Consider the following 23,943-nt stretch of genomic DNA (forward strand, 5'->3'; position numbering starts at 1 on the left):
TGGGGAGGGGAGTTCTAACCAAGTCTTGGAGGATTAAAAAAAAAAAAAATTCAAACAGCTAGGTAGGGGATAACATGATTGGTGCCGCAGGAGGAGGGGTATTGCATGGCTATAATGGATTTCCTTGTGGTTTACAGATATCAAAAGGCCGGTAATTTTGCTCAACCAATCACAGTTGTTACAGAATGGGGAGTAAGCACTTGGCTGTTCCCTTAACCAGTTTTCTTATTATTTTTACATCAAGGAAAAAGTTCAGAAAATGGTTAATTTTACTCGGAAAGAACTATCTTTTAAACAATATTTTAGATTATAACTTGGAATTTCAAAATAAATAATATGATTCATTCTTAATGTTCTTTTATTCAAATTAAAGGTTTCGCCAGAAAATAACCTTTTGGGATATTATCATACTTCTACCTGGATGAATATAAGATAAAATCATCGTATCAAAACATTTAACCTACAAAAAACCAAAGGCCTTTTTTTGTGCTAACTATATGTAAGAATCTTGAATGCTTGCGCAAGTGCGGATGTATTCACATCAATTTCCCTAAGGGAGAAAATTTGACTGTTTAATATTTAGTCGGCAGGAACCTCTTTACCGTCCAACATTTGGAAATACTTCATCAGGATCACTGACCACACATTACAAAACCAAAGATTACGACACAAACCTTTATCACTACAAACTTTCAACTTCAAAAACTAAAACATGCTGAAACTCTGTATGTCACTAATTCCTCCTAAATTTGCTATTATACCAAATTCAGTTACTGTGTGATCATAAAATAAATGGAAACAATCAAAACCAGACATGGTCGCTAACCTTTTCAGTTCAAGCATTTTCAATCCCAAGCTGCTGTAGAGAGTCAGGACCAACCAGAAATACACGTCTTGGTGGGTGGTACCTGAAAACCACTACTCCTTTATACGCTGTCCTTGGTACACCGTCCTGGATAACAAAGCAATAAAAGTTTTAGAGAATCGGAAAGAATGGATACAATCAATCTTAGATATGTGAGAATTTCTAGCAGTTTATTTGTACTGCAACAACAGAAGTAGAAGTGTGATGTTTAAGTAGAGGCCCTTTTTCCCCTAACATGCATCATATGAAAGTGTAAGTAAGATTATTATATTCTACATGCTTGTAGGGCACGAGAAATGAGAGTGGGCAGAGATGTCATTTTGACAGTATGAACAACCATAGATATCTCTTGTTACTTTGAAATGATCAGGTAAAACTAACAATACAACTTCATGGCAAAGACTATATGCAATTGCCAGATGCCACTAAATAGGCTAAAATTGTATTCAGAAAATAAAACTCATAAAAAAAAAAACTTTTGAAGTGTTACCAAACATGACTTTCCAAAAATATAGTATCAGCTGCAGTGACAGGTACCATAATGCAGGCATTTCTCAGCTATTGTCATCAAAAACTCTTCAGCATTTTCGCAAATAAAGAAAAGAAAGATACCCCAATTATCAGATGAATAATTTACCTTCCATTCTTCAAAAACTCCAAATTGCTGTGCAATGTATTCAAAGTCTGATTGATCTCTATACTGAATACGTATATCTCCTTCTATATTAGATGCCATAAGAGCAGGATCTGTTCCAGGGACAGGTTTTGCCGCTTTCAAAATGTCTGCAAAGTATTGTGCATATTTTTCCTAGAAAGGAGAACACACAATTACACAAGACAATTGTAAAGTTGGAACCTAGAAAAAAGCAGTTACCAGTTCTACTGATTTTACCTCAGTTAGGTAGCTCAAATCCTGTGACTTCCAGTCCACCTTTCACACAAAAAAGCAACAGCATTGAGATGATGGTGATGACAACAATATACAGAACATTTACATAAAAAATTATAGAAAATGTTGATGCCAACCTTGACGTCATTCATCTTAATAGGTGCAAGGTATTTTTCGAAAAACTGCCCCATGCTTGAACCCTGATTGAAATCAAAGGTTGAAAAACACAAAATGAGCCCAAAGTCATAAAAGATGGAGGTAAAAAGATCCACCTGAAGAGCCAGAAAATGTTGACAGCCTTGAGGAACTTTAAATTTACTGAAGGTGCGCCTATGCAGTGTTAAAGAGGGATGAGAACACACCTAATTTGGGGGATCTCAATTTTTTTTTAAGCATGAAAACAAGCCATTCCAAAAGTTGAAGAAGGAAACTCTTCAACTAAAAATACTGAAGCCATAGAGGCATTATATTTGTCCAAGTTCACTGTACATTCTTTCAGAAGCAATGAAATAGAATCATAGCACATAAAATTCTGCACAGAAAACATATGGACTGTGTGCCTCATTCATGTTCTACCTAATTCCTATCCCCAAGGAAGACACATACCAAGCAAACATTCTCATCAAAGCTAACAACATTCATAAAAGTTGTCATCACAACAATTTCAAACAAGAAATCTTCTAAATGACAAGGTGATACATACATGCTCACCAAAATTATATGTTCTGCATACTTCAGGACGAAGGAATTGTCGACCATTGTGATTATCTTTTAATCTCAACCAGTCATCCCAGTAAGTGAACTTTTGTCAAGGAAAATTCATAGAAAAACTACATCAATGTGCATTAGTGTAATGCAAAATGAAATAACAATGAGAAGGATATGCTTTTGGCCATTTTGGTGATAGCTCATTCCATACAGATCTAGTAAGCATCCAGCCAAGACCAGGAAAGAAATCTGAGCGATAAAGTGCATCTGCATGGAACAATTACAAGCAAATTAGGAAATAGAAAGGGGAGGGAGGGAGGGAGATGGATGCCTGGTAATAAGCAAACATCCAAATGAGGCCAGGATAAACTTAAAATCTGTGTCTCATAGTCACAGCAGCCCAAATTTTGAGGTAAGCATCATATGGGAGGATTAAGAGATGGCATAGAACATCAAAAGTCACGGAAGCTAGAACAAACAACTTTTCTAGCAAACCAACCAAATCTGTAACATAAAAATGCATTCAGCTTGATTGTTTTCCTCAAAAAGAAATTCCATTGAGAGAAAAAACTTACATGGGTCATACACAAACTGCTTTTGCCCATTGTCATTCCATGAGGAAACAGCCATAATTGACCTACAATGATTTAATAATAGGACGGTGAAAAAGGAGGGAAAATGAACGCAAACTCTCAAATAAAATTTTTAAAAAAAAAAGAAGAAGAAGAAGAGAGAGAGCCAGATTTCATTCTTGAAACACACTTGTCCTTGTCGAGAAGGGCAGCAGCTGCCTCAAAGTAATCAAAAAAATCAGGGGCAATTTCCATATCATCTGTCTTCAAACGTGATTCTCAGTCAGCACGATATTCATTTTGTTGTATGAAATTTTAAAAAGAATAAATTTGAAGCAATAATCCAAAAGAAGACAACTTCACCTTCAAGTATTATTACTCGGTCAAAATTGTGCTTGTAGAACAACTCATCCAATGCCCATTTGTAGTGACCTTAAGAAACCAAATGTATAAGAGCAGAAACTAGTAGAAGCCATGTGAATACTGAGGAAAAAAGCGAAACAATCCTTACGGGCAATCTTGTAGTATGCGATCAATTCCCCAGGCCGGTCTGTATGCACCGGATCATAATCTATGTGCTGAAAGAAGCTGAAGTAAGCATTCATTGGATTGATTTTGATAAATAAGGATAAGGCAAATCATATGAATAGGGCAGGGAAAAAGGAAAAGGACTCATCCAAATAAACTTCTCCAATGGAGACAAAAAGGGGGACAGACAAAACACAATATACCTGCATATAAGTTAGCTCCTTATAACTCAAAGCCTTAGTTTTAACCCTTGGATCTGATCCATCCTGATAAGAAACTATCAAAATTAGAAGCATTGCTTTTTTTTAGTTACAACAAAATAATAATAGTGTCTATCGTGCATGATATATAAAGTGACAATCAAGTCAAATGGACAAACCTTTTAATGCAAATATAAAATAAGATTAAAAATTTTAATACCTGAGATACAAAAAGTGGATACTTTGAAGCAACAGAGCTCTGATACCTGCAGATTTAAGCCAAAGTAAGACAACTTAAAATTAGCTACTGTCAGGTCAAACAGGAGAAGCTAAAAAAAAGAAAACAAGCGTCAAGATGAACATACTTTAAGACAGACGCAACTGTCCTTTCCAGATAATCAGCACGATTGCATGCCATGATTACTACAGCTGCCACAGGTACCTAAACCCGAAGATTGTTTCAATTATTACACGTGGTAATTTGTAGAGATAATGTATAAGAATGCTCCCCATGTCACGAACCTGTGTTTTGTCAATTACTCTTTGAAGAGCTTTCTCTGAAACAACCAAAAAGAAAGAATGCTAAGTGTCTATAAACATTCCAAGCACCAAATAAAAGGAAAAACCTTTGTTGAAGGGAAAATACTAAAGAAAGATGGGTAGATACAGACATGAAAACCCAATAAATAATTAGATCACTACACAGTTTAGAACAATTTTGAAGCTGCTTAGCAAAAAATATTAGAGAATAAGAAGGAAATAAATACCAAACTGCACTGACAAAGGAGCAGAACAGGCTTTATCAAGACCCAGTTAAAGAGCCACACTCAGTGGGATAACATGGATAATAACCTTATAAATGGTAATGAAGTTTATTCGGAATTAAACATCTTTATAAACAGCAAATCAGTCACGTAATTTAACTTCAATAATTACATTGATCACAACCGTTGAAGATCATATGACCTGAACATCACATAGGCTTTGCTTGGTAAGAAGGATAGAAATGGGTCAGGATGGTAAAGTTTGAACTCCAATGGTTAAGCTACAAAGTAGAAAAATAGTTTATAAAACCTAACCAATAGATTAAAAGCTTTTTTCCCATCCTTATCCCTTTCTATTCTTCCTATAAAGAAAAGCCTTTATATATGCCTAGGAACCACAGAAGATCTTCTAAAGTAATATATGATTGCAATCAAGCAAAATAAAATAGTAATAGCTATGCATCAAGTAGGAAGCAACAAGAAATAAACAGATTATTATGATAAGAAAGTACTTTCAAGATCATTAACAAGAGTCTTGAATTGTGCGCACTCCTGATCCTTTCGCTTCTTCCCCTCTGAAATTGTAACAAGATCATAGTAAATAGGTTGAATACCATGAAAATCAATATCAAATTCGACCTTGTCAACTGAAAAGAAGCATGTATAAAGGATTATATTATGGAAATTCACACCTTCCAGGGCCACGATTTGCTCTTGTTGCATACTAATTTGATCAATTAGTAGTCGCATTTGACTCGTACAATGGTGTTCTGCATCGACCTGCCAAAAATGAAAAAGACACCATATTCAAGACTTATCTTGTTCATATTCCTTAAGTTTTACAAAGTTTTTTTATAAAAAAGAAAAGCTGAAGTTTAAGAGAGCTAAAAGGAGCAATAAACCTAAGCTTACTAACCGCTTCAGCCATTCGATCTGCATATTCAGATTGCGTGGTGAAAAGTCGCATCTACAAAAGTTTCGAAAGAAGCATATAAATTCATATAAGTAAATTAGAAATATTTTGAATTTCGAAGATATAAAGAAGTATAGTAAATTTACCTGGATGTATATGAATACGAATGCAGCGGGGATGAGAAGGTACCGGAAATCGCAGCTTAGCTTAGCCATTTTTATAAATCTCCTCTGTCTGAGATGAAGATTTACAGATTTCGATCTGATTTTTTATTGTAATTCAATCTTCAATTCATTTATTGAATTGTAGAAGAAAATGTGCAGTGAATAGAAATATTAGACTTGGGAAGCCCTTTCTGTTTTTATTTTAAAAAACTGTGTTTTCCTTGACTAGGGGGTTGAATACAATTTACGCAGACTTGGCTAACATGAGCCTTCTACTTTTCCTTCAACAAAATTTACTACCAATTTGGTTCGCCAATAAAATAATTTACTTTGTGAGATTGAAATAAATGGGCAATAATATTATCATATTTAATTCATTGAATAGAATAAAGTAGATTATTTGTTTAAGAGTGGATTTAGTCGCCCAGTTTATTTATTTGCTGTTAATGTAAAAATAGCGGTGATAGTAAAATTAAATATTATAATAATATTATAGCACGAGATAAGAAGTAAGTTAAGCATACCGTAGCACACAACACTCCTCCATTTATCCAAATCTAACCTAAGTAAAATAATTCATAGAATTATATTATCACTTAAATTGATAATTTTACTCTTAAATAAAAATATTTTAATTATATTGTTCATATCTTACATCTAACTAAATTATTTGATAATGTATAAAATTATTATCAACTGTTTAAAGATAACTAAATTATTCGGTAATGTATAAAACTATAATCAACTTTTTAAAGATATAATCGATTAAAATATTTTTACAATTATATTAAAAATGTCATTACTAAAATAATAATTATAAGCATTTAAAAATTAATTATTTAATATTAATTGTCTAAAGTTATATTTAGTATAATAAATATAAATTATTTAATAAAAACGGTTTGTGTGTTGTATGTAGGAAAGGATTGTGATAGGTTGAGGTCGAATGTGATAATGCACTTCTAGTGAAATCATTGTTGATTAGTGGATTTGTCAATAGCAGAATGGTGGAGTTACATTTGATTCATGATATTATTAATCATGAATGGAAGGTGCGTATTCACCATTTTTATAGATCCCAAAACACAGTTGCTGATCATATGGCAAGGCTTACAATATCTGGTCCTTCAAATTTAGTCATTTTTTAAGAACCTCCGATTTCGGTCCAAGAACTTCTATTAGTTTATAAAAAAGAGCTTTCATAGCTCTTAATATGTGTGTTTTTTTTGTAATCGCTTTATATTGTTTTTTTCTACCAAAATATTTATTAAAGTAAATTTTATGTATGTTATTTACTTGGGTTTTTTACCTATATATTATAAAAAATTAAAAAAATTATTAAAATGGCATATTAAAAAAATTATGTACCAAAATGATACATCCAAACAGGTGGAGGGTGGTGCATAGGCAGCACCACCCTAGAATTCTGACAAATTTGACTGAAAATAGAAAAAAAAAATTGAAAGCTCCAGATTGTTTTTATGTTCTTCCTCTTCTTCTCCTCTTTCACTTATGCAATTTTTGAGCACACAAAACTTCCTTTACATGCATAACCAAAATATTGGGAGAGAGAAGTTATGAATTATTTTTGGTTTGGTATTTTGCTAAGATTTGAGTTTTGTGAATGTTGGTATTGTGGGTGTTTCGAAAATAATTTTTTGAAGCTATTTCTTGTAACGTTGAATAGATTATTCTTATAAGTGAGCTCTAAATGGTTATTGCAGCATTATTCGTGGTTTGGCTATAATAGGCTACTCAGTTCAATGATATTCAAGTGAACCAAGCACATGAGTTAGTATAGCTCACTGGATTGGTTAGCTAATCATGACAACCAAAGACACTAACACCACATTTGGTTGGGGGAATAGAATATGGTTATAATGGAATAGAGTTATAATCAATAATTTAATTGTTTGATTTAATGGAATGAAATAGAGTTGTAATAAGATTCTTATGTTTGGTTGAATTGAATAGATGTTGTAATAGTATAAGGAAGTTGAGACCTTCCAACATAAAAATGGAGGGTGGATCCATTTTTATCCACTTCCACAACAAAACTCTTAGATTAGCTTCATATCATATCAAAACCTATAGCAAAGCACCGTTTTTTTGGAGCATTATCCAATTATTACCTACTTTGTTCAAGATACCAGACAGTTCCATGGTTCTAATACAACCGGTATTAGTTTAAATTATTAACTTGAAGAAAACAAAGGCAATGAGATCTTTCCTTAAAAACATAACACAATGGAAAAGAATCAAATTTTGGAGAGAGTTCAAGTCCCAAACCAAGTTATCAAATCTGATAAAAAATAATAATAAGAAACTCATTAATCAAATCCAAGGACAAAAAGAGAAAAATACCATCATAAAGTGACAGAACAATCCCTAAAAAGTTGGTTTTCCTTTTAGGTTTGATTTGAATGGAGTTTGGAGAGGTGAGAGATTGGTGAGAGAATCTAGGAATAAAAAGAAAACGTAAAGAAAAAGAGAAAGAATGGAGGATGATGCCTTCAATTAGTTAACCTAGCTTTCCTCTACAACCAAAGGAAAAAAAAAAGGAAGTGTAGAGATTAAAAGGAAAGAAAGTTACTAGTGAGATCGAGTTACATTGTCTTCATCTTTTAGGTAAAGATGAGGGAAAAAATTGAAAATGGGAAAAAAATCTCCCTATTCCACCGGGTTGAATGACTATTTAGTGATGAAGGAAGAGAATGGTTATACAACCACTTCTTAGAATAAATCCTAATTCAATGCATGCCGTAATAGGCTATTACAACCAACTAAACATAAATTTGGTGGTGGACTCATCGAATTAGGCTGTAATTTATTCTTCCCCCAACCAAACATAGTGTAATAGCTTGGCTTCCTTTAAAGGCTTTATTTACTATTTCACTCTTGAATTATATTCATTTTTTTATATTGGTATCTAAACTTCTTTTTTCTCATTTTAGTACTTGAATTTTTGTTTGGTTAAAAGTTTTGACCCATAATCATCAACTAATCAAAACATGTCATATGTACACTATTAACTAATAATATAGTTGTTGATCGATGATGGGTTGTTGACTGGCCAATGCAAAAAAATCATTAAAAATAAAAAAAGTGAAATTTATTTAAAAAATTATAGAAATTTATAAAAGTTAAAAAAATACAATACAAAATTGTAAAAATATTTAAAAAATTAAAATTTATAAAAAAAACTGCAAATAATATTAAACATTATGAAAACTTGAAAATTTATCAAAAAAATTTAAAAAGTAATGAAAAATTTGAAAATCAAAATAATAAAAATATATTAAAATTTAAAAATTAAATTAAACAATTTTATTTTGCGAAGTCGATAGTTTCTCTGTCAGACCTTAGCCTTTGATTTGTTCATCAACTTTAATTTTTAAGTTTCATTCTTAAATATTAGGCTACTTGGAATTTTGTGAAAATCATTGCTCATGTGTTGGTTTAGTAGACCAGGTAAGCAGCTTGACATTTCTTTGGTGTTTAATTTGTCAAAACTTAGCCTTCAATGTTTTATACTTTAGTTCATGTTTTATGAAAATTGAGTTAAGCATGTTAGTACGATATTTTTGAGAATTATGCTATCAAATTGTGTTTTGATATTTTTGTGACTTTCGAATTGCGTTTTGGAACATATATAATATGTTTTGAGATGGTATAATTTCGAAATTCGTATTTGTATATGAGGCATATTTAGACATTATGGGCCTAGAGGTGATCATGAATTGAGTCGGGCCTTAACATAATTTTAAGCTCGGGTCTAGCCCATAAAATGGGTTTAAAATTGTGCTTAAATCTATTTTAGATAAAAATGCTAAAATTTGAGCCTTGACCCGTTCGTATTAAATTTTTTATATTATTATTTTTATATAAAAACAAATTTAAAAAATATAATACATTAAATAACTAAAAATGTTAAAATAAATGTTTCCCAACAAATTAAAAATAAATTAAAAAATATTTAATATTTATGCTTAAATAAAACTAAGATACGTGCAACTTAACAAGCAAATGTCTCTAAAATAACAACAAACATGAACTATACAATATCTAAACAATAACAATAAAATAATAGCAAAATAACAGCAAAACAGCGACAAAACAACACCAAAATAGTGGAAAAAATATTAGGTTTTTTTTTTTTTTGCAAATTCGGGTCAGGCCAGGCAAAAATAAACTTATCTGGTGCCCTTTCTATTTAGAAAATGGACCTCGTTTTTGCTCAAGCCCAATGTCAAACCCTCCCGTCTTTGGTACGGGCCTCCAAGTTGGGCTGGGCCATGATCAAGTCTAATTATTGGTAATTTTTTTCCTTATTCTAAATTTGTTTCAGATCTATGTTCAACCCTGCTAATAGGGTTTAAATATTGGTCATGTCGACATATATTTTGTGCTTAAAAATTAGTTTCAATTGTGCCACCTATTTAGAATAGTGGTTTTTGACCAATTGCTATTTGGGTGAATTTTGGTTTTTATTCCAACCAACTGTCACTGGATTAATTGTAGTTTTTGTTTTCGACCCATTGACACTGAGCTTAATTATAATTTTTGACATTTGCCACCGAAGTTAATGGTGACCATAACAAAAAAAAAGAGTTATTTTTTTGTCTATTGGTAATTAGAAATGATTAATTTATCTTTATTATAGTTTTGACATAGAATATGCCTTGAACTATTTGTTACGGATTGCTTACTGAGTAATTAAGCTCACTCCCTCTTTTAATATTTTGACATGTTCTAACTGTACTCGCGAATATGAGAAGTTTGGATTTTATACATCATGATGTTCTTTTAGAGTAATAGTGTGCCTCCTAGTCATGCCATCGAGCCTAACCTTATCAAGGTTTTAATCAACCTTGGTATAACACTTCAATGTTTTAATATACATTATATATTACGTTGATAAATAAATTATAATATTAATTTAAATTTATTAATAAAATGTAATTATTTCATCCTGAAAAGTTAGATATTCTCAATACCTATGCAGACGTTTGATGCTTGAATCAGATAGTATTGACGCACTTTTGAACTCAATCACGTTGAAAATGGTGGCACGCTAGAACTCTTCTTACCGTGCCACAGCATCCGTTAGCGATTGGAGCTTTTACATCCGATCCAGATTAAAAATCCCATTTCAACTTTGTTGTTTAGGGTGAGTAAAACTCGATTTAAATTAAAAAAATTAAAAGAAAAATTTTAAATTTTGAGATAATCGAATTGATTTATTCGAATTTTTCAAGTTAATTAGAATAAATAATTCGAGTTCCGGGTTTGAATCAAGTTAAATTTTACAATTCGAATAATTCGAATAATAGATTAATGTAAATATCCTTTTGCTCCATGTGAAGTTTTGGAAATAAACAAATTAATTTTTCTCTCAACAAAAGTTACAAAAAATTTAAAATATTTATAAAAGCTCCAAAATTTATATTTTAAAAAAATATATGAAAAAATTTAAAATTTTCTAGAATAATAATTTTGGGACCTAAATATGTTAATTAATGATTCAAGTTTATCATACTAAAGTATTTATTATTATTATTTTACTTTAAAAATGTTTTCTAATACAAATGGTTTCAATTTTATGTGCTCTAACATGAAATTAGTTATACTGTAATAAGTTTTTAATTTAATATGTTTAATTTTTAAATTTAACTCGAACAATTTCACTCGATTTGACTCGACTTGATTCGAAAAAAATTTTAAATCGAGTTAAGATGATAAAATAAGACTTGTCAACTAGATTAACTCAAAATTTTGTTACTCGATTTGATTGAACATTCACCCCTACTTCTCACTAGAGGTGTTCATAGGTTAGATCATGTCTAAGCATAATATTAACATATTTTATTCTTATTGAAGGTCGATCCAACTCAAAATATAAGCCTAAAATTTTGTCCAAGACTAACCTAAACCCATTTTAGGCTTGCACATATTATTCTCGTAAAAATGTTTATATTATTTTAATTTAATATTTAATAAATTTATATATTTTTATTTATTGAAAAATTTTAAATTGTCATCTTAATATTATTTTAATATTTATATTATAGTAGTATTATATATTTAGTATATGTTTTTTTATATGTTATAAATTAATATAATATATAAAATATTATAAATTTAAAAATGAGTCGAGTCGAGCTCAAGCCTTGAATCTTGAGATTAACCCATATTTTAAATGAGCTTAATTTTTTGTCCAAACCCATTATAGGCCTAATGTTTTTATTTAAAACCTTTCAAATTTCAAGTGAATTTTCGAAACTAGATAAATAACCCCGACTCACGAATATATTTACTTCCCATTTGTAGTGAAAATTAAAAAGAAAATGATCTTAAATACCAACTCCCCTGAATTGCAGCGAAGGATGAAATTGGAGAGGCTATAAATCTACAATTGTCCCCCACATACATCCAATAATTACTGTTTGTTTCAATATAATGGACAAGGCGATAGACAGGAAACTGCAGTCACAACTCAGGACCAAGTATAGAAAACAGATCACAGTTGATGAAATACAAATCAAGCATTGAAATGAAACGTGAATTGTTGAATCAACAGTGGGTTGCTCTGCTCTGCTCTGCTCGTAGTTTTCCATTAACATTTGTTGTGAAAGGCAAAGCCAATCTCCATCTCTTCCTCGTGGCATAAAACAAAAACAAAAGACCCACTATTTTCTTAGGACCCCAATCAGAATAAAACAAACAAGGCGTTACGATCTTTTGCAATTGCAGCCATGATCGGACAACATCACTGAGGTTTTCCTTGTTTGACTTTTCCATTGAAAATTTTACGGTCAAATTTGGTTGAAAAAAAGAGTTACCCGTTTCCTGGAACTGCCACCACCGCGTAACAAAATTGCAAGGAGAAAATATTTACTTTTTTTAAAAAAAGCACCGTCTTTCGGTGTTGTTTTTGTTGACTTGTCGTTGAGCTCCACTCTCAACTCAAAGGGGGCACATCTACCTATCCTGTCTCGACACGTGTTCACCTAAGTCTGTCTCGCGTGCACTTCACGTGCCAATCCCGCAAAGGTCGTGAGAAAAGAAATGAGTAAAAGACCAAAGACAATGCATTGTGCACCATTTTTGTATTCTTTTGGGTTTATTTCTATGTAGGAAAAAAAAGAGAGAGGGGGGAAAAAGAAAAGAAAAGGCCCAAGAACCAAAAAAAAAAAAAAAAAAAACAAACAAACTATGAGTAAGATAGTGGAGAAGAAGCAGAAGAAGAAGAAAGGGAGACCTTCTCTTTTAGATCTCCAAAAACGGAACCTTAAAGAACAACAGCAAAATCAACACAACACCAAAAGAAATGATTCTACCCCTCAAATTACTCTTAATTACGACTCTGCCACTGCCACTTCTCTCCGTCGATCAACCCGCCGACATCGGAATAACGATGACGACGACGAAGAAGACGACGCCGACGAAGAAGAAGAACAAGAGCTGGGGGAGCATGAATTGGCCCGAAAAAAACGACGGGAGAAGAAGATGAAGCTCGTTCTCAAGTTGCCTTCCTCGCAGCAAAAATCGCCGGTTAATTCCGAATCCCGCGGCTCCGATTCGAATCGCGAGGACAGTAACGCGGACTTGAGTCACAAGAAGAGGAAAATCAATTCAATCGGGGACGGATCCGGAATTGCTGATTCCAAAAAGGTTTGCAAAATTTTTAAGTTTTCTATGGAAAAATTAAAACGAAAAAAAGCTTAAAACTTTAGGTATTTTTTCATTTTAGTTTTGGCTATTTTAACGGATTTTTGAAAAAAAAGCGCCAATTATGTTTTTTTTGACGGAATTAAGATTCCTTGAATTTCGGGCCGGAGAGTTGGTGGGGTTTTCTACAATTTTGAGTAAATTTGTGGGTTTTGACTTTATTTTTTTCTTCTTTTTAATTTCTACCTTGAATTTTTGTGATTCCCTTTTTCTTATTTTTGTTTTTTTACAAAAAATAAAATAAAATATATTTTTTGATAAAAAAATTATTTTGTTAATTGGGGTCTGTACTCACAGAGAAAAAATAATAATTATTTTGACTGTGATAGTTTTTTAAAAGTTTGATTTTGTCCTTTCTTTTTCAGTTATTGTAACTGTATTTTGCCTTTTTTGGGACAATGAAGTTTGAATGCTATGCTACTTTGCTTTTTCATAGCTACTTTGCGTGGTGGTTCCTCAGCCACTTAAGGAAATAAAGCCAGTTACTTGTTCATATACTAATTGTAGTATTCTTTTTTATATTTGTGATTTACTTTCAGGAAGATAAGTCTGTTTCTGGTGCAAACCCCGCAAGTAATAGCCAAGGTTTGCTTATGATCCGATACCCATTTGCTTAAAAAGCACTTCTTTTTGTAGGGAATTTTAAGCTTTTAAGTTATTTATTATGAACCATTGTCAATGTCAATATGTGTAGGTGGTCAGTTGGATTCTGGACCCTCAACGCCTTTACCGGACAAAAAGCTGTTACTGTTCATTCTAGACAGGCTTCAGAAGTATTTCAATAAGCTCCTATGATATTTGGTTTGATTTCTTACATTACATGTAGCTTTTTGATGGCCACTTGTCTCAATTGTGCTGCTTTTGAAACTGAATACTTTCAGGAAGGACACTTATGGCGTGTTTTCGGAGCCCGTGGATCCTGAAGAGGTATGACCTGCAAATATCTTTGTTGTTGTTAAGCTTTCTTTTTCTTATTTGGTTTATGTTTCACTTATGCAGCTGCCAGACTATCATGAAGTCATCGAGCATCCTATGGATTTTGGAACTATTAGGAAAAAACTTGCTAGTGGTGCTTATGCCAACTTAGAACAGTTTGAGGTTGGTTAACATGTTCGTCATTTGTTCTTTTGCCTCCTATCTTCTACAGTTTTTAATTATCTTAGCACCTTGCTGATTTTGTTGTCTTCTTAGCTGGATTCCTTTTTCTTGTTCAATCCTGCACTGGCTTTCCGAGTTTGGACTTGGTAGACAGGGCAGTTGGAAAAGACGGTGCTGTATTTGTCTCAATATTGTGCTTCCTATATGTTTCATGATTCCGTAATAGTAGTTATTCCAAAAACTTTGAGATCTTATTAATTTGCCAGGTGATGGATGGTAATCTAAACTAATAATTGTAAATACACTAATATTTTATCTCTTCTCAGAGATTAAATTAAGGCAATTAGCATAACAAGTGGGCTTAATGTGAATCCTGTTTTGCACATATGTGGTTTGGGATGTGTTTCTTTGTCTTTCTGCGTCATGTTTATTGTTTGATTGGTTGCCTTCATTGATGGTGAACTCCTTTAAGGTGATAGAAGCAATTCAGCATGCTGGAACATTTTCATTTTTAACCTGAATGCAGGGCAAACAAGCAAAATTCTGTTATTGCCATGTTTTTAAATTACTTGATAGTATTGGGTTGCATTTAATGCATATGCTATAATGTTCACCTTCTTTTGGTTATAAAAAGGCATGCTTATGCGAATGCAAGAAACTCGTGGGTGTTATGTTGTTGTTATTAGTCATTTTCTTAAACTTGCCTGCTTCACTTTAGGTATCATTTCTTTGTTCTCATAATAGATGCGACATATGGAGTGTGAAAAAGGAAAAGGATGAAAGCTGAACATGTTTTTCTTTAGTTTCTTCTTTTTTTGGCCATCCACTGATGGCAGTGTTTTTGGTGATTTCTATAGTTTACGTACAAAGCTTGCCAAGCTGATAAAAAGAAAAGAAAGGAAAAATGTCATTCAGATATTCACTTTGTTTTTGTTACTTCAAATAAACTTTTGCTGAAGCAATTTTAATACTTTATTTGAAACTGGTTAATCAGCCATCCGTGATTGATGCTTTGGTTTTTTCTCGATTAGAAGCTAAAACTTTGGCATATTGTGAATAGATGTTTCCTTTTGTTATCTTGCAGAACGACGTTTTCCTCATATGTTCAAATGCGATGCAGTATAATGCTCCTGATACTATATATTTTCGACAGGTATGGTCAGGAACCTACTTCTAATTTATATTTGAGGTTAACTTTATGTTATCTCTGAAGATTTTATTTTGTTATTTGTTGAATATTGGCAATATCCCACATTAGGAAAAGATAGAAAGGGAGGGGGTTTGGTTTGTTATATATAGAACCCCTCCCCCTTTGGTTGTATCATCCCAAAATCTTCTCCTTTGTAATATTTCTAGAGGAAATATTAATTTGGTAGTGTCCGAGGACGTAAGCTAAATTGGCCGAACCTCGTTAAAACTCTGGTATTTTATTTCTTATTTGTTTGCTTTTATTTAATAGCTTTATGTTGGTTATATTTATTTAGTTATTATTGCTATAAATATCTAAGTGAGTTCTGTCTAGTTGTTGGGTTTTAAGCGGGACCATTGTGACCCCTCCAATTTAACTGGGAATTTTCTTAGTATAATTGTTGGCATAATAATTATCTAAATATTTCTGATAATATTGTTATTAATATTATCGTCGCTTCCGCAACAATTGGTATCCGAGCCAAGGTTTTGTAGTATGCTCTGTGTTTGCAGCTTAGTCTGATCTTACACATCAGAAACATTTCCTAAAGCTTGTGGGTATTCTGCATTTGGTGGCTATTAAGTAGAAGCTATGGCAAAAATGACAGAAGAAAAACCATCCATATCAACAACTTCCACTTCGTACATTTTGCCGAGGATTGGAACTGCAAATACGAGATTTGTAGTGGAAATTTTTGATGGAACAGGTCATTTCGGCATGTGGCAAAGTGAGCTTCTAGATGCCCTCTTTCAACAGGGTCTAGATATTGCCATTGAGGAAGAAAAACCAGAAGGGGTTGATGATAAAGAATGGAAGACCATCAACCGATTGGCATGTGGTACAATTCGATCATGTCTTTCCAGAGAGCAGAAGTATATATTCAATAAAGAGACTTCTGCAAGTAAATTATGGAAAGCATTGGAGGAGAAATTCCTGAAGAAGAACAGTCAAAATAAGTTGCATATGAAGAAAAGACTGTTTCGTTTCAGTTATGTTCCTGGTACCACAATGAACGAGCACATTACCAATTTTAATCAGCTGGTGGCTGATTTGTTGAATTTGGATGTGACTTTTGAAGACGAAGACTTGGCGTTAATGTTGTTGGGATCGCTTCCAGAGGAGTTTGAGTACCTTGAAACTACTTTACTTCATGGAAAGTCGGAAGTAACTTTCAATGAAGTAACTGCTGCATTGTATAGCTATGAACTACGCCGAAAGGATAAGTTGAAAGGTTCAAGTGAAGCAGCAGTGGAAGCATTGGTAACAAGAGATCGTCAGGAAAGTCAGTCTAAGGGAAGAGAAGAAAGTCCAAAGGTCGAGTTGTTGCCAAAGATGAATGTTCCTTTCGCAAAGAAAAAGGACATTGGAAGAAAGATTGTCCAAAATTGAAGAAAAAAGGGAAGACTCCGCAAGATGCAAATGTTGCAGAATGCAATAGTGAAGCAGAGTCAGACTTTTCTCTTAGTATGACATCTTCAACATTATATGCAGATGAGTGGATCATGGATTCTGGTTGTTCCTATCATATGTGTCCCATTCGGGAATGGTTCTTTGAATTTCAAAAACTAGATGAAGGGGTTGTTTACATGGGTAATGATAACACGTGTAAAATAGCCGGGATAGGTTCAATTAAACTGAGGAGTCATGATGGATCTACTAGAATTTTGCGGGATGTACGATATGTCCCAAAGTTGAAGAAGAATCTCATCTCTTTGGGGTCGTTAGAATCTAAAGGCCTAGTTGTGACAATACGAGATGGAGTTCTTAAAGCAACTTCAGGAGCATTGGTGATGTTGAAAGGCATAAGAAAGAACAATCTGTATTACTACCAAGGTAGTACAGTGGTCGGGACAACAGCAGCAGCAATTTCGAGTACCAAGAAGGACGCTGAGGCAACACAGCTGTGGCATATGCGTTTGGGCCATGCTGGTGAAAAATCCTTGCAAACTCTAGCCAAGCAAGGATTATTGAAAGGTACAAAGACTTGCAAACTTGAATTTTGCGAGCATTGTGTTCTGGGAAAACAACGAAGGGTGAAATTTGGCACTGGGATTCACAATACTAAAGGTATTCTGGATTATGTGCATTCTGATGTATGGGGACCGTCCAAGACTCCATCACTTGGAGGAAGACGTTATTTTGTCACCTTTATTGATGATTTTTCCAGACGAGTTTGGGTGTTCCCTATGAAGAACAAAGATGAGGTGCTTGAAGTTTTCCTTAAGTGGAAAACTAAAGTTGAAAATCAGACAGGAAGGAAGATTAAGGTTCTCCGATCAGACAACGGTGGAGAATATAAAAGCGATCCTTTCCTGAAGATATGCCAAGATTGTGGCATAGTAAGGCACTTCACCGTAGGTGGAACACTGCAACAGAATGGGGTGGCAGAGCGTATGAATCGAACGCTTGTGGAGAAAGTTCGATGTATGTTATCTAATGCTGGATTAGATAGAAAGTTTTGGACTGAGGCTGTGACGTACGCTCAACATCTCATCAATCATTTGCCATCATCTGCTATAAATGGCAAGACTCCTTTGGAGAAATGGTATGGAAAACCTGCTACTGATTATGACACCTTGCGCATTTTTGGTTCTATTGCATATTATCATGTGAAAGAATCAAAGTTAGATCCAAGAGCAAAGAAGGCTCTATTCATGGGCTTCAATGCTGGTGTTAAGGGATATCGTTTGTGGTGTCTAGAGGCAAAGAAGACGATAATCAGTAGGGATGTTACCTTTCATGAATCTGCCATGTTGAATAAGGTAAATCCAGAAGGAGTGAGTAGTACTTCGCAGCAGGTGGAGTGTACTCCGCAGCAGGTGGAGTTTGAGCAGAGTGTGGTAATTCCAGCAGAAGGTACCACTAGTGATTCTTCATTGGCAGATGCAGAGTCAGATGAGGAAGAGGTTTCTACCCAAGAACCTCAACAGCAATCAGAGCCAATTGCAGTCAGAAGGCAGAGACGAGAAATTCAGAAACCAGCTCGTTTCACTGACATGGTAGCTTATGCACTTCCAGTTGTTGATAATATTCCATCCACTTACACCGAAGCCATTCAGAGTTTAGAGAATAATAGATGGTTAGGTGCAATGGAAGAGGAAATGCAATCTCTAGAGAAAAACAAGACGTGGAAGTTGGCACAACTACCAAAAGGGAAGAAGGCGATTGGTTGCAAATGGGTATTTGCAAAGAAAGAAGGATTTCCCGACAAAGAAGATGTTCGTTACAAGGCAAGGTTAGTGGCTAAAGGCTACGCTCAGAAGGAGGGAATTGACTATAATGAGGTATTTTCTCCAGTTGTTAAACATTCCTCCATTAGAATTTTGTTGACCTTGGTAGCGCAGTTGAATTTGGAGCTAGCTCAACTTGATGTGAAGACCGCGTTTCTACACGGTGATTTGAAGGAGGAAATCTATATGACTCAGCCAGATGGATACAGGGTTGCTGGTAAAGAAAATTGGGTGTGTAAACTTAGCAAATCGTTGTACGGATTGAAACAATCTCCGAGACAATGGTACAAACGATTTGACAGGTTCATGAAGGACCAGAAGTACAAAAGAAGCAAATACGATCATTGTGTGTATTTGCGCAAGCTTCAAGATAATTCCTACATCTACTTACTCTTGTATGTTGATGATATGCTGATTGCAGCAAAGAGCCAAATGGAGATTGATAGACTGAAGGCTCAGTTGAGTAAAGAGTTTGAGATGAAGGATTTAGGGGAAGCTAAGAAGATTCTCGGCATGGAAATAACTCGGGATAGAAAGAGGGGCAAACTTTGGCTGTCACAAAAACAGTATTTGGAGAAGGTACTACAACGTTTCGGTATGTCTGAAGGTACAAAACCTGTAAGTACCCCACTTGCTCCTCATTTTAAACTAAGTAACCAGTTATCTCCAACGACTAAGGAAGAACAAGAGTACATGGCAAAAGTCCCATATGCAAATGCAGTTGGAAGCTTGATGTATGCAATGATATGTACGAGACCAGATATTTCACAGGCTGTTAGTGTTGTTAGCAGGTACATGCATGATCCGGGCAGGGGTCATTGGCAAGCTGTGAAATGGATTCTGCGGTATCTCCAAAATACCATAGATGTCGGATTGGCATTCGAGCAGGATGAATCATTTGGTCAATGCATAGTTGGATATTGTGATTCTAATTATGCAGGTGATTTGGATAAGCGACGGTCTACAACTGGCTATTTGTTTACTTTAGCGAAAGCGCCAGTTAGTTGGAAATCTACCTTACAGTCCACGGTGGCTTTGTCTACAACAGAGGCAGAGTATATGGCAATTACAGAGGCTGTGAAGGAAGCAATTTGGCTTCATGGATTGCTTAAAGACTTGGAAGTTGGTCAGAAACAACTTAAGGTGTATTCTGACAGTCAGAGTGCTATTCATTTAGCAAAGAATCAAGTTTTTCATGCACGAACGAAGCACATAGACGTTCGCTATCACTTTGTGCGGGAAATTCTCGAAGAAGAGGAGATACTTCTCCAAAAGATTCACACTACGGAGAATCCTGCAGATATGCTGACTAAGGTGGTTACAAGGGCCAAGTTTGAACATTGTTTAGACTTGATCAATGTCCGACACATTTGATATGGCGTCGTTGGCGCAAATTTGAAGACACTATTGAAGTTTGTGTTATGAGAAGATGTTCGAAGATGTGGAATATCGCCAAGGTGGAGATTTGTTGAATATTGGCAATATCCCACATTAGGAAAAGATAGAAAGGGAGGGGGTTTGGTTTGTTATATATAGAACCCCTCCCCCTTTGGTTGTATCATCCCAAAATCTTCTCCTTTGTAATATTTCTAGAGGAAATATTAATTTGGTAGTGTCCGAGGACGTAAGCTAAATTGGCCGAACCTCGTTAAAACTCTGGTATTTTATTTCTTATTTGTTTGCTTTTATTTAATAGCTTTATGTTGGTTATATTTATTTAGTTATTATTGCTATAAATATCTAAGTGAGTTCTGTCTAGTTGTTGGGTTTTAAGCGGGACCATTGTGACCCCTCCAATTTAACTGGGAATTTTCTTAGTATAATTGTTGGCATAATAATTATCTAAATATTTCTGATAATATTGTTATTAATATTATCGTCGCTTCCGCAACAATCAGGCACGATCTATACAAGAGCTAGCGAAAAAGAGCTTTGATAATTTACGGCAAGATAGTGATGATAATGAAGCAGAGCCAAAGGTGATTAGGAGAGGTAGACCTCCAACCAAACATTTCAAGAAGCAGCCAGGCAGACCTTCCTTGGAGCATGCTGCTTCAGAATTTGCCTCAGATGCCACCCCTGCTACTGGTCAAGAGAATACCCTATGGTCCAATCATGATATGAGGAGAGGACCTCTTGCTTCTGACAAGTCTAATTTTGCAGATTCTTCTGGAAAATTTTATAGTTCTCACAATGATGTTTATTCAGGCTCATTCACTGAAAACAAATCTGACAGAAATGATGAAGGTATAGGTAAAACAGTCTTAGAACTTTCTCCTTTTTGGGTTGCTTCTCTTATTGTTCTCATTAGTTCTCACCCTTGTTATATATCCCTTGTTGTTGAAGCATTCATCTTTTATTGCAGGTTCTGTTTTAGTAGGTTATATGATGAAGCATGGAAAAAAGCATTTTGTGCTGGATGAGAATAGACGTAACACTTATAATCCATCATCTGCTGCACGAGAGGCATCCGTTCTGAATACTTTTAATGGAGAGAGGAAGCAGCTACTGACTGTACGTATCCTATATTTGTATGATAATCTTTAATTTTTTCGAGTAGGATACTGAAGCTCCTCGGTGCTATAAGTTTGAAACATTAATGATGAAATAAAACTTCAGAATATGTGTAGGCCATATAATTTCAGAATGGTAACATGGATATGCTACTTATTTTCTTCCCTAGGTGGTGGAAGTGTGTGTTTTTGCATGTTTGTTGGGATCTGAGGATATCATAAACGATAAAAAAGAAAGAGAAAAGTAGTGAACTGTATGATTCACAATTTCCAATTACATCAATTTTCTGAATGCGGATTGGGAAACTGCATTTACACTGTTTACAACTGCCCATATGATTTGCTGCTCTATCCTTCCTGGTGGAGCAGAAGAAGGGGGGGGGGGAATCCCAGGTTTGGCCTGTGTTTGTTTAATATCTTCCTTTCCATTTGAAACAGGTGGGGGTATACTACGAGCATGGTTACACACGAAGTCTAGCTCGATTTGCTGCAAACCTTGGTCCAGTTGCCTGGAAAATTGCTTCTAAAAGGATAGAAAAGTGTTTGCCAGCTGGAGTAAATTTTGGTCCTGGATGGGTTGGGGAAAATGATATTCCAGTACCCAGACCTTTACAACTACCTTCTCTCTCGCTTCCACCAGGCCAGAAGACATTTGGTCAAAATTCATACTCTTCCACTGAAACTTATGCCCCGGAAACCCGAGAAGATAAGCAATCTGACAAGCCTGAAGCAGATAATTTGTCTGAGAAGCATGTTCCTTCTGTCCAATCTGTCTCAGGTGGCCATTCAAGTAAACCTATACCTGCTTCTGCCACTACTACATCATCCCTTTTAGCTGCTAAAAGATCTCAGGAATCATGGAATCAAAAGACTGAAGCCAGTGAGGGATTTTCCAATACTGGTTTTAACATGAAAAACAGCAGTGCAGGAGCAGGCCAGCCGAGGCCTCCCTTCCCTATTCATCCTGGCATGAATGGATATAATAATGGTGCTTATGGCTTTAACCTCCCAGCTCATATGGCGAAACTAATTGGGACTGCCAGGCCTCCTGGGTTCAGTTTCCAGTCATCTCAGAGGCTTGACACAGTCTCGAGGAATGCAACTAACTTCGCGCATCCAGCAAACGCAAACTCGAACCCAAACAACCCTAAATTATCAGAAAATTCATGCACAATGAATCCCAGCTCTCCATCACCAAATTCCAGGGGCGAGATGGTGGCAACCCCGAGATCAAGGATTCATCCACCATCATCATGGGAAGAATTATCTCCGCATCAGAAACTGGAGTCCATGTTATCACCACAACAAAAACCAGACTCAAGCTTGTCACCAAAACAGAAACCAGATTCAGTTCCACCAGATCTTAATATCAGATTTCAGTCACCTGGGTCACCAAGTTCAAGTCGAGCCGATACAGCTCACCCAGATTTAGCTTTGCAGCTCTGAGCATAATCGATATCATTAACTATTTTTTCTCTTTCAATTAAGATAACCTTAGAATGGTGAGGTGCAATGCAGGTCCAGTTGAATGGGAGCTGCTGAAGCTTATAGATTATTCTTGTACAGATCAGTGTATTCTAATTCCTAGGCGCATAAGCAAAAGTGGTTTCATTGGAAGCCATGATTGTAGTCTTTAATTCATTCCTAGATGAAAATGAACAGGCTGTATTTGACAATGAACATGAATGCCATGGACAGCATAGAGCAATATATTAGACTCAACAATGTGTATTGTATCGTGTGATAATGATGTTTAAGATGATTTATGATATGTTAATAATTTATATTTTATAGATTTTGAAATATTTGTCCTGTTCGTATTGTTTCATCATGACATTTCTTGTACTGTGTCTTGATTTTCTTTTCCATGTTGTGTCTATTATTGTATCCATTCATGCCAGGATGAATTACACATTTACTGAATTTCAATAATATAAAATTAAGTCTTATGCTACAAAATCAATGCATTACCATTCAAGATTTAAGTCTTTACTTTCAATGGGTAGCTAAAACATCATACTTTATGTATGAAACTTGATAATTGCATAAAGTTACCATTGAATTGAATTTCATCATCATACTAATTTCATTGAAATTTATTTCCTTGCTTATGTAAATGCATGTTGAATTGCTGTGGCTTGCATAGACTATGATCTTAAGTACTTGACTTGTTTCATGTTCTCCTATTAATCTTTGATTGCTTAGATATACTATCATTCGCTTTTTGATATACCTAAAAAAGAGAGAGAAATAAAATAATATTGTCATGTAGATTAAAATTTGAGCCGGTTATTATATAATTTAAAATTTAAGTGGAGCATAAGGATTAAAATTAAAATTTTTATGAATCTTATGTTATGACTTGATGGTTAAAGGTGTTCATTGCCTCAGGTGTGACCTGGATTTGAGTTATGCTAATTGTGATCCAACTTTCTTGATAGTATGAAAAAGAATGGTACTTCAAAGTTGACCATAAAATGATTTAAAGAAAAAGGTAAGATACAACTTTTCGAGATTCAAATCTAAACGAATCTTTCTAGTGTTGTTATGATTATATATAATTTTATATATTTTCATAA

At 34.4% G+C, this 23,943-nt stretch overlaps 2 protein-coding genes across 3 annotated transcripts; one reads left to right on the forward strand and one right to left on the reverse strand.

The window, feature by feature from the left end:
• Nucleotides 1-535: 535 nt before the first annotated feature.
• On the reverse strand, nucleotides 536-5,819 carry LOC107929602 (alpha-1,3-mannosyl-glycoprotein 2-beta-N-acetylglucosaminyltransferase). Its single transcript, XM_016861090.2, has 19 exons — nucleotides 5,586-5,819; nucleotides 5,443-5,493; nucleotides 5,219-5,306; nucleotides 5,039-5,101; nucleotides 4,285-4,319; nucleotides 4,128-4,204; nucleotides 3,983-4,028; nucleotides 3,766-3,828; nucleotides 3,546-3,612; nucleotides 3,398-3,466; nucleotides 3,225-3,294; nucleotides 3,038-3,099; nucleotides 2,639-2,729; nucleotides 2,458-2,551; nucleotides 1,892-1,954; nucleotides 1,758-1,796; nucleotides 1,503-1,673; nucleotides 827-952; nucleotides 536-635 (listed from the first exon to the last, which is right to left on the reverse strand). Exons 1-18 carry the CDS (start codon nucleotides 5,652-5,654, stop codon nucleotides 836-838), a joined length of 1,335 nt encoding a protein of 444 aa, XP_016716579.1. The 5' UTR covers nucleotides 5,655-5,819; the 3' UTR covers nucleotides 536-635; nucleotides 827-835.
• Nucleotides 5,820-12,699: 6,880 nt separating this feature from the next.
• On the forward strand, nucleotides 12,700-23,157 carry LOC107920924 (bromodomain and WD repeat-containing protein 1). 2 transcript variants are annotated; one of them, XM_041082415.1, is made up of 9 exons: nucleotides 12,700-13,277; nucleotides 13,874-13,919; nucleotides 14,029-14,107; nucleotides 14,216-14,261; nucleotides 14,334-14,432; nucleotides 15,517-15,585; nucleotides 20,750-21,104; nucleotides 21,217-21,365; nucleotides 21,803-23,157. In XM_041082415.1, exons 1-9 carry the CDS (start codon nucleotides 12,819-12,821, stop codon nucleotides 22,808-22,810), a joined length of 2,310 nt encoding a protein of 769 aa, XP_040938349.1. In that variant the 5' UTR covers nucleotides 12,700-12,818; the 3' UTR covers nucleotides 22,811-23,157. The 2 variants fall into 2 exon arrangements, with proteins under 2 accessions (XP_040938349.1, XP_016706250.2); XM_016850761.2 differs by having other exon boundaries at nucleotides 20,750-21,098.
• The last annotated feature ends 786 nt before the right edge of the window (nucleotides 23,158-23,943 follow it).

This window comes from Gossypium hirsutum, chromosome A12, assembly GCF_007990345.1.
Source record: "Gossypium hirsutum isolate 1008001.06 chromosome A12, Gossypium_hirsutum_v2.1, whole genome shotgun sequence".
In the NCBI taxonomy this organism is placed as follows: Eukaryota; Viridiplantae; Streptophyta; class Magnoliopsida; order Malvales; family Malvaceae; genus Gossypium; species Gossypium hirsutum.

Excerpts from the sequence above, each read along its gene's own strand:
- LOC107920924 (XM_041082415.1), top strand. The coding sequence starts at position 12,819 with ATGAGTAAGATAGTGGAGAAGAAGCAGAAGAAGAAGAAAGGGAGACCT. Across the intron at positions 14,108-14,215 it reads ATTCTAGACAGGCTTCAGAA|GAAGGACACTTATGGCGTGT; the intron begins GTATTTCAATAA and ends GAATACTTTCAG. Across the intron at positions 14,433-15,516 it reads CCAACTTAGAACAGTTTGAG|AACGACGTTTTCCTCATATG; the intron begins GTTGGTTAACAT and ends GTTATCTTGCAG.
- LOC107929602 (XM_016861090.2), bottom strand. The coding sequence starts at position 5,654 with ATGGCTAAGCTAAGCTGCGATTTCCGGTACCTTCTCATCCCCGCTGCA. Across the intron at positions 1,674-1,757 it reads ATTTGAGCTACCTAACTGAG|GAAAAATATGCACAATACTT; the intron begins GTAAAATCAGTA and ends TCTCCTTTCTAG. Across the intron at positions 953-1,502 it reads GAGTTTTTGAAGAATGGAAG|GACGGTGTACCAAGGACAGC; the intron begins GTAAATTATTCA and ends TTTGTTATCCAG.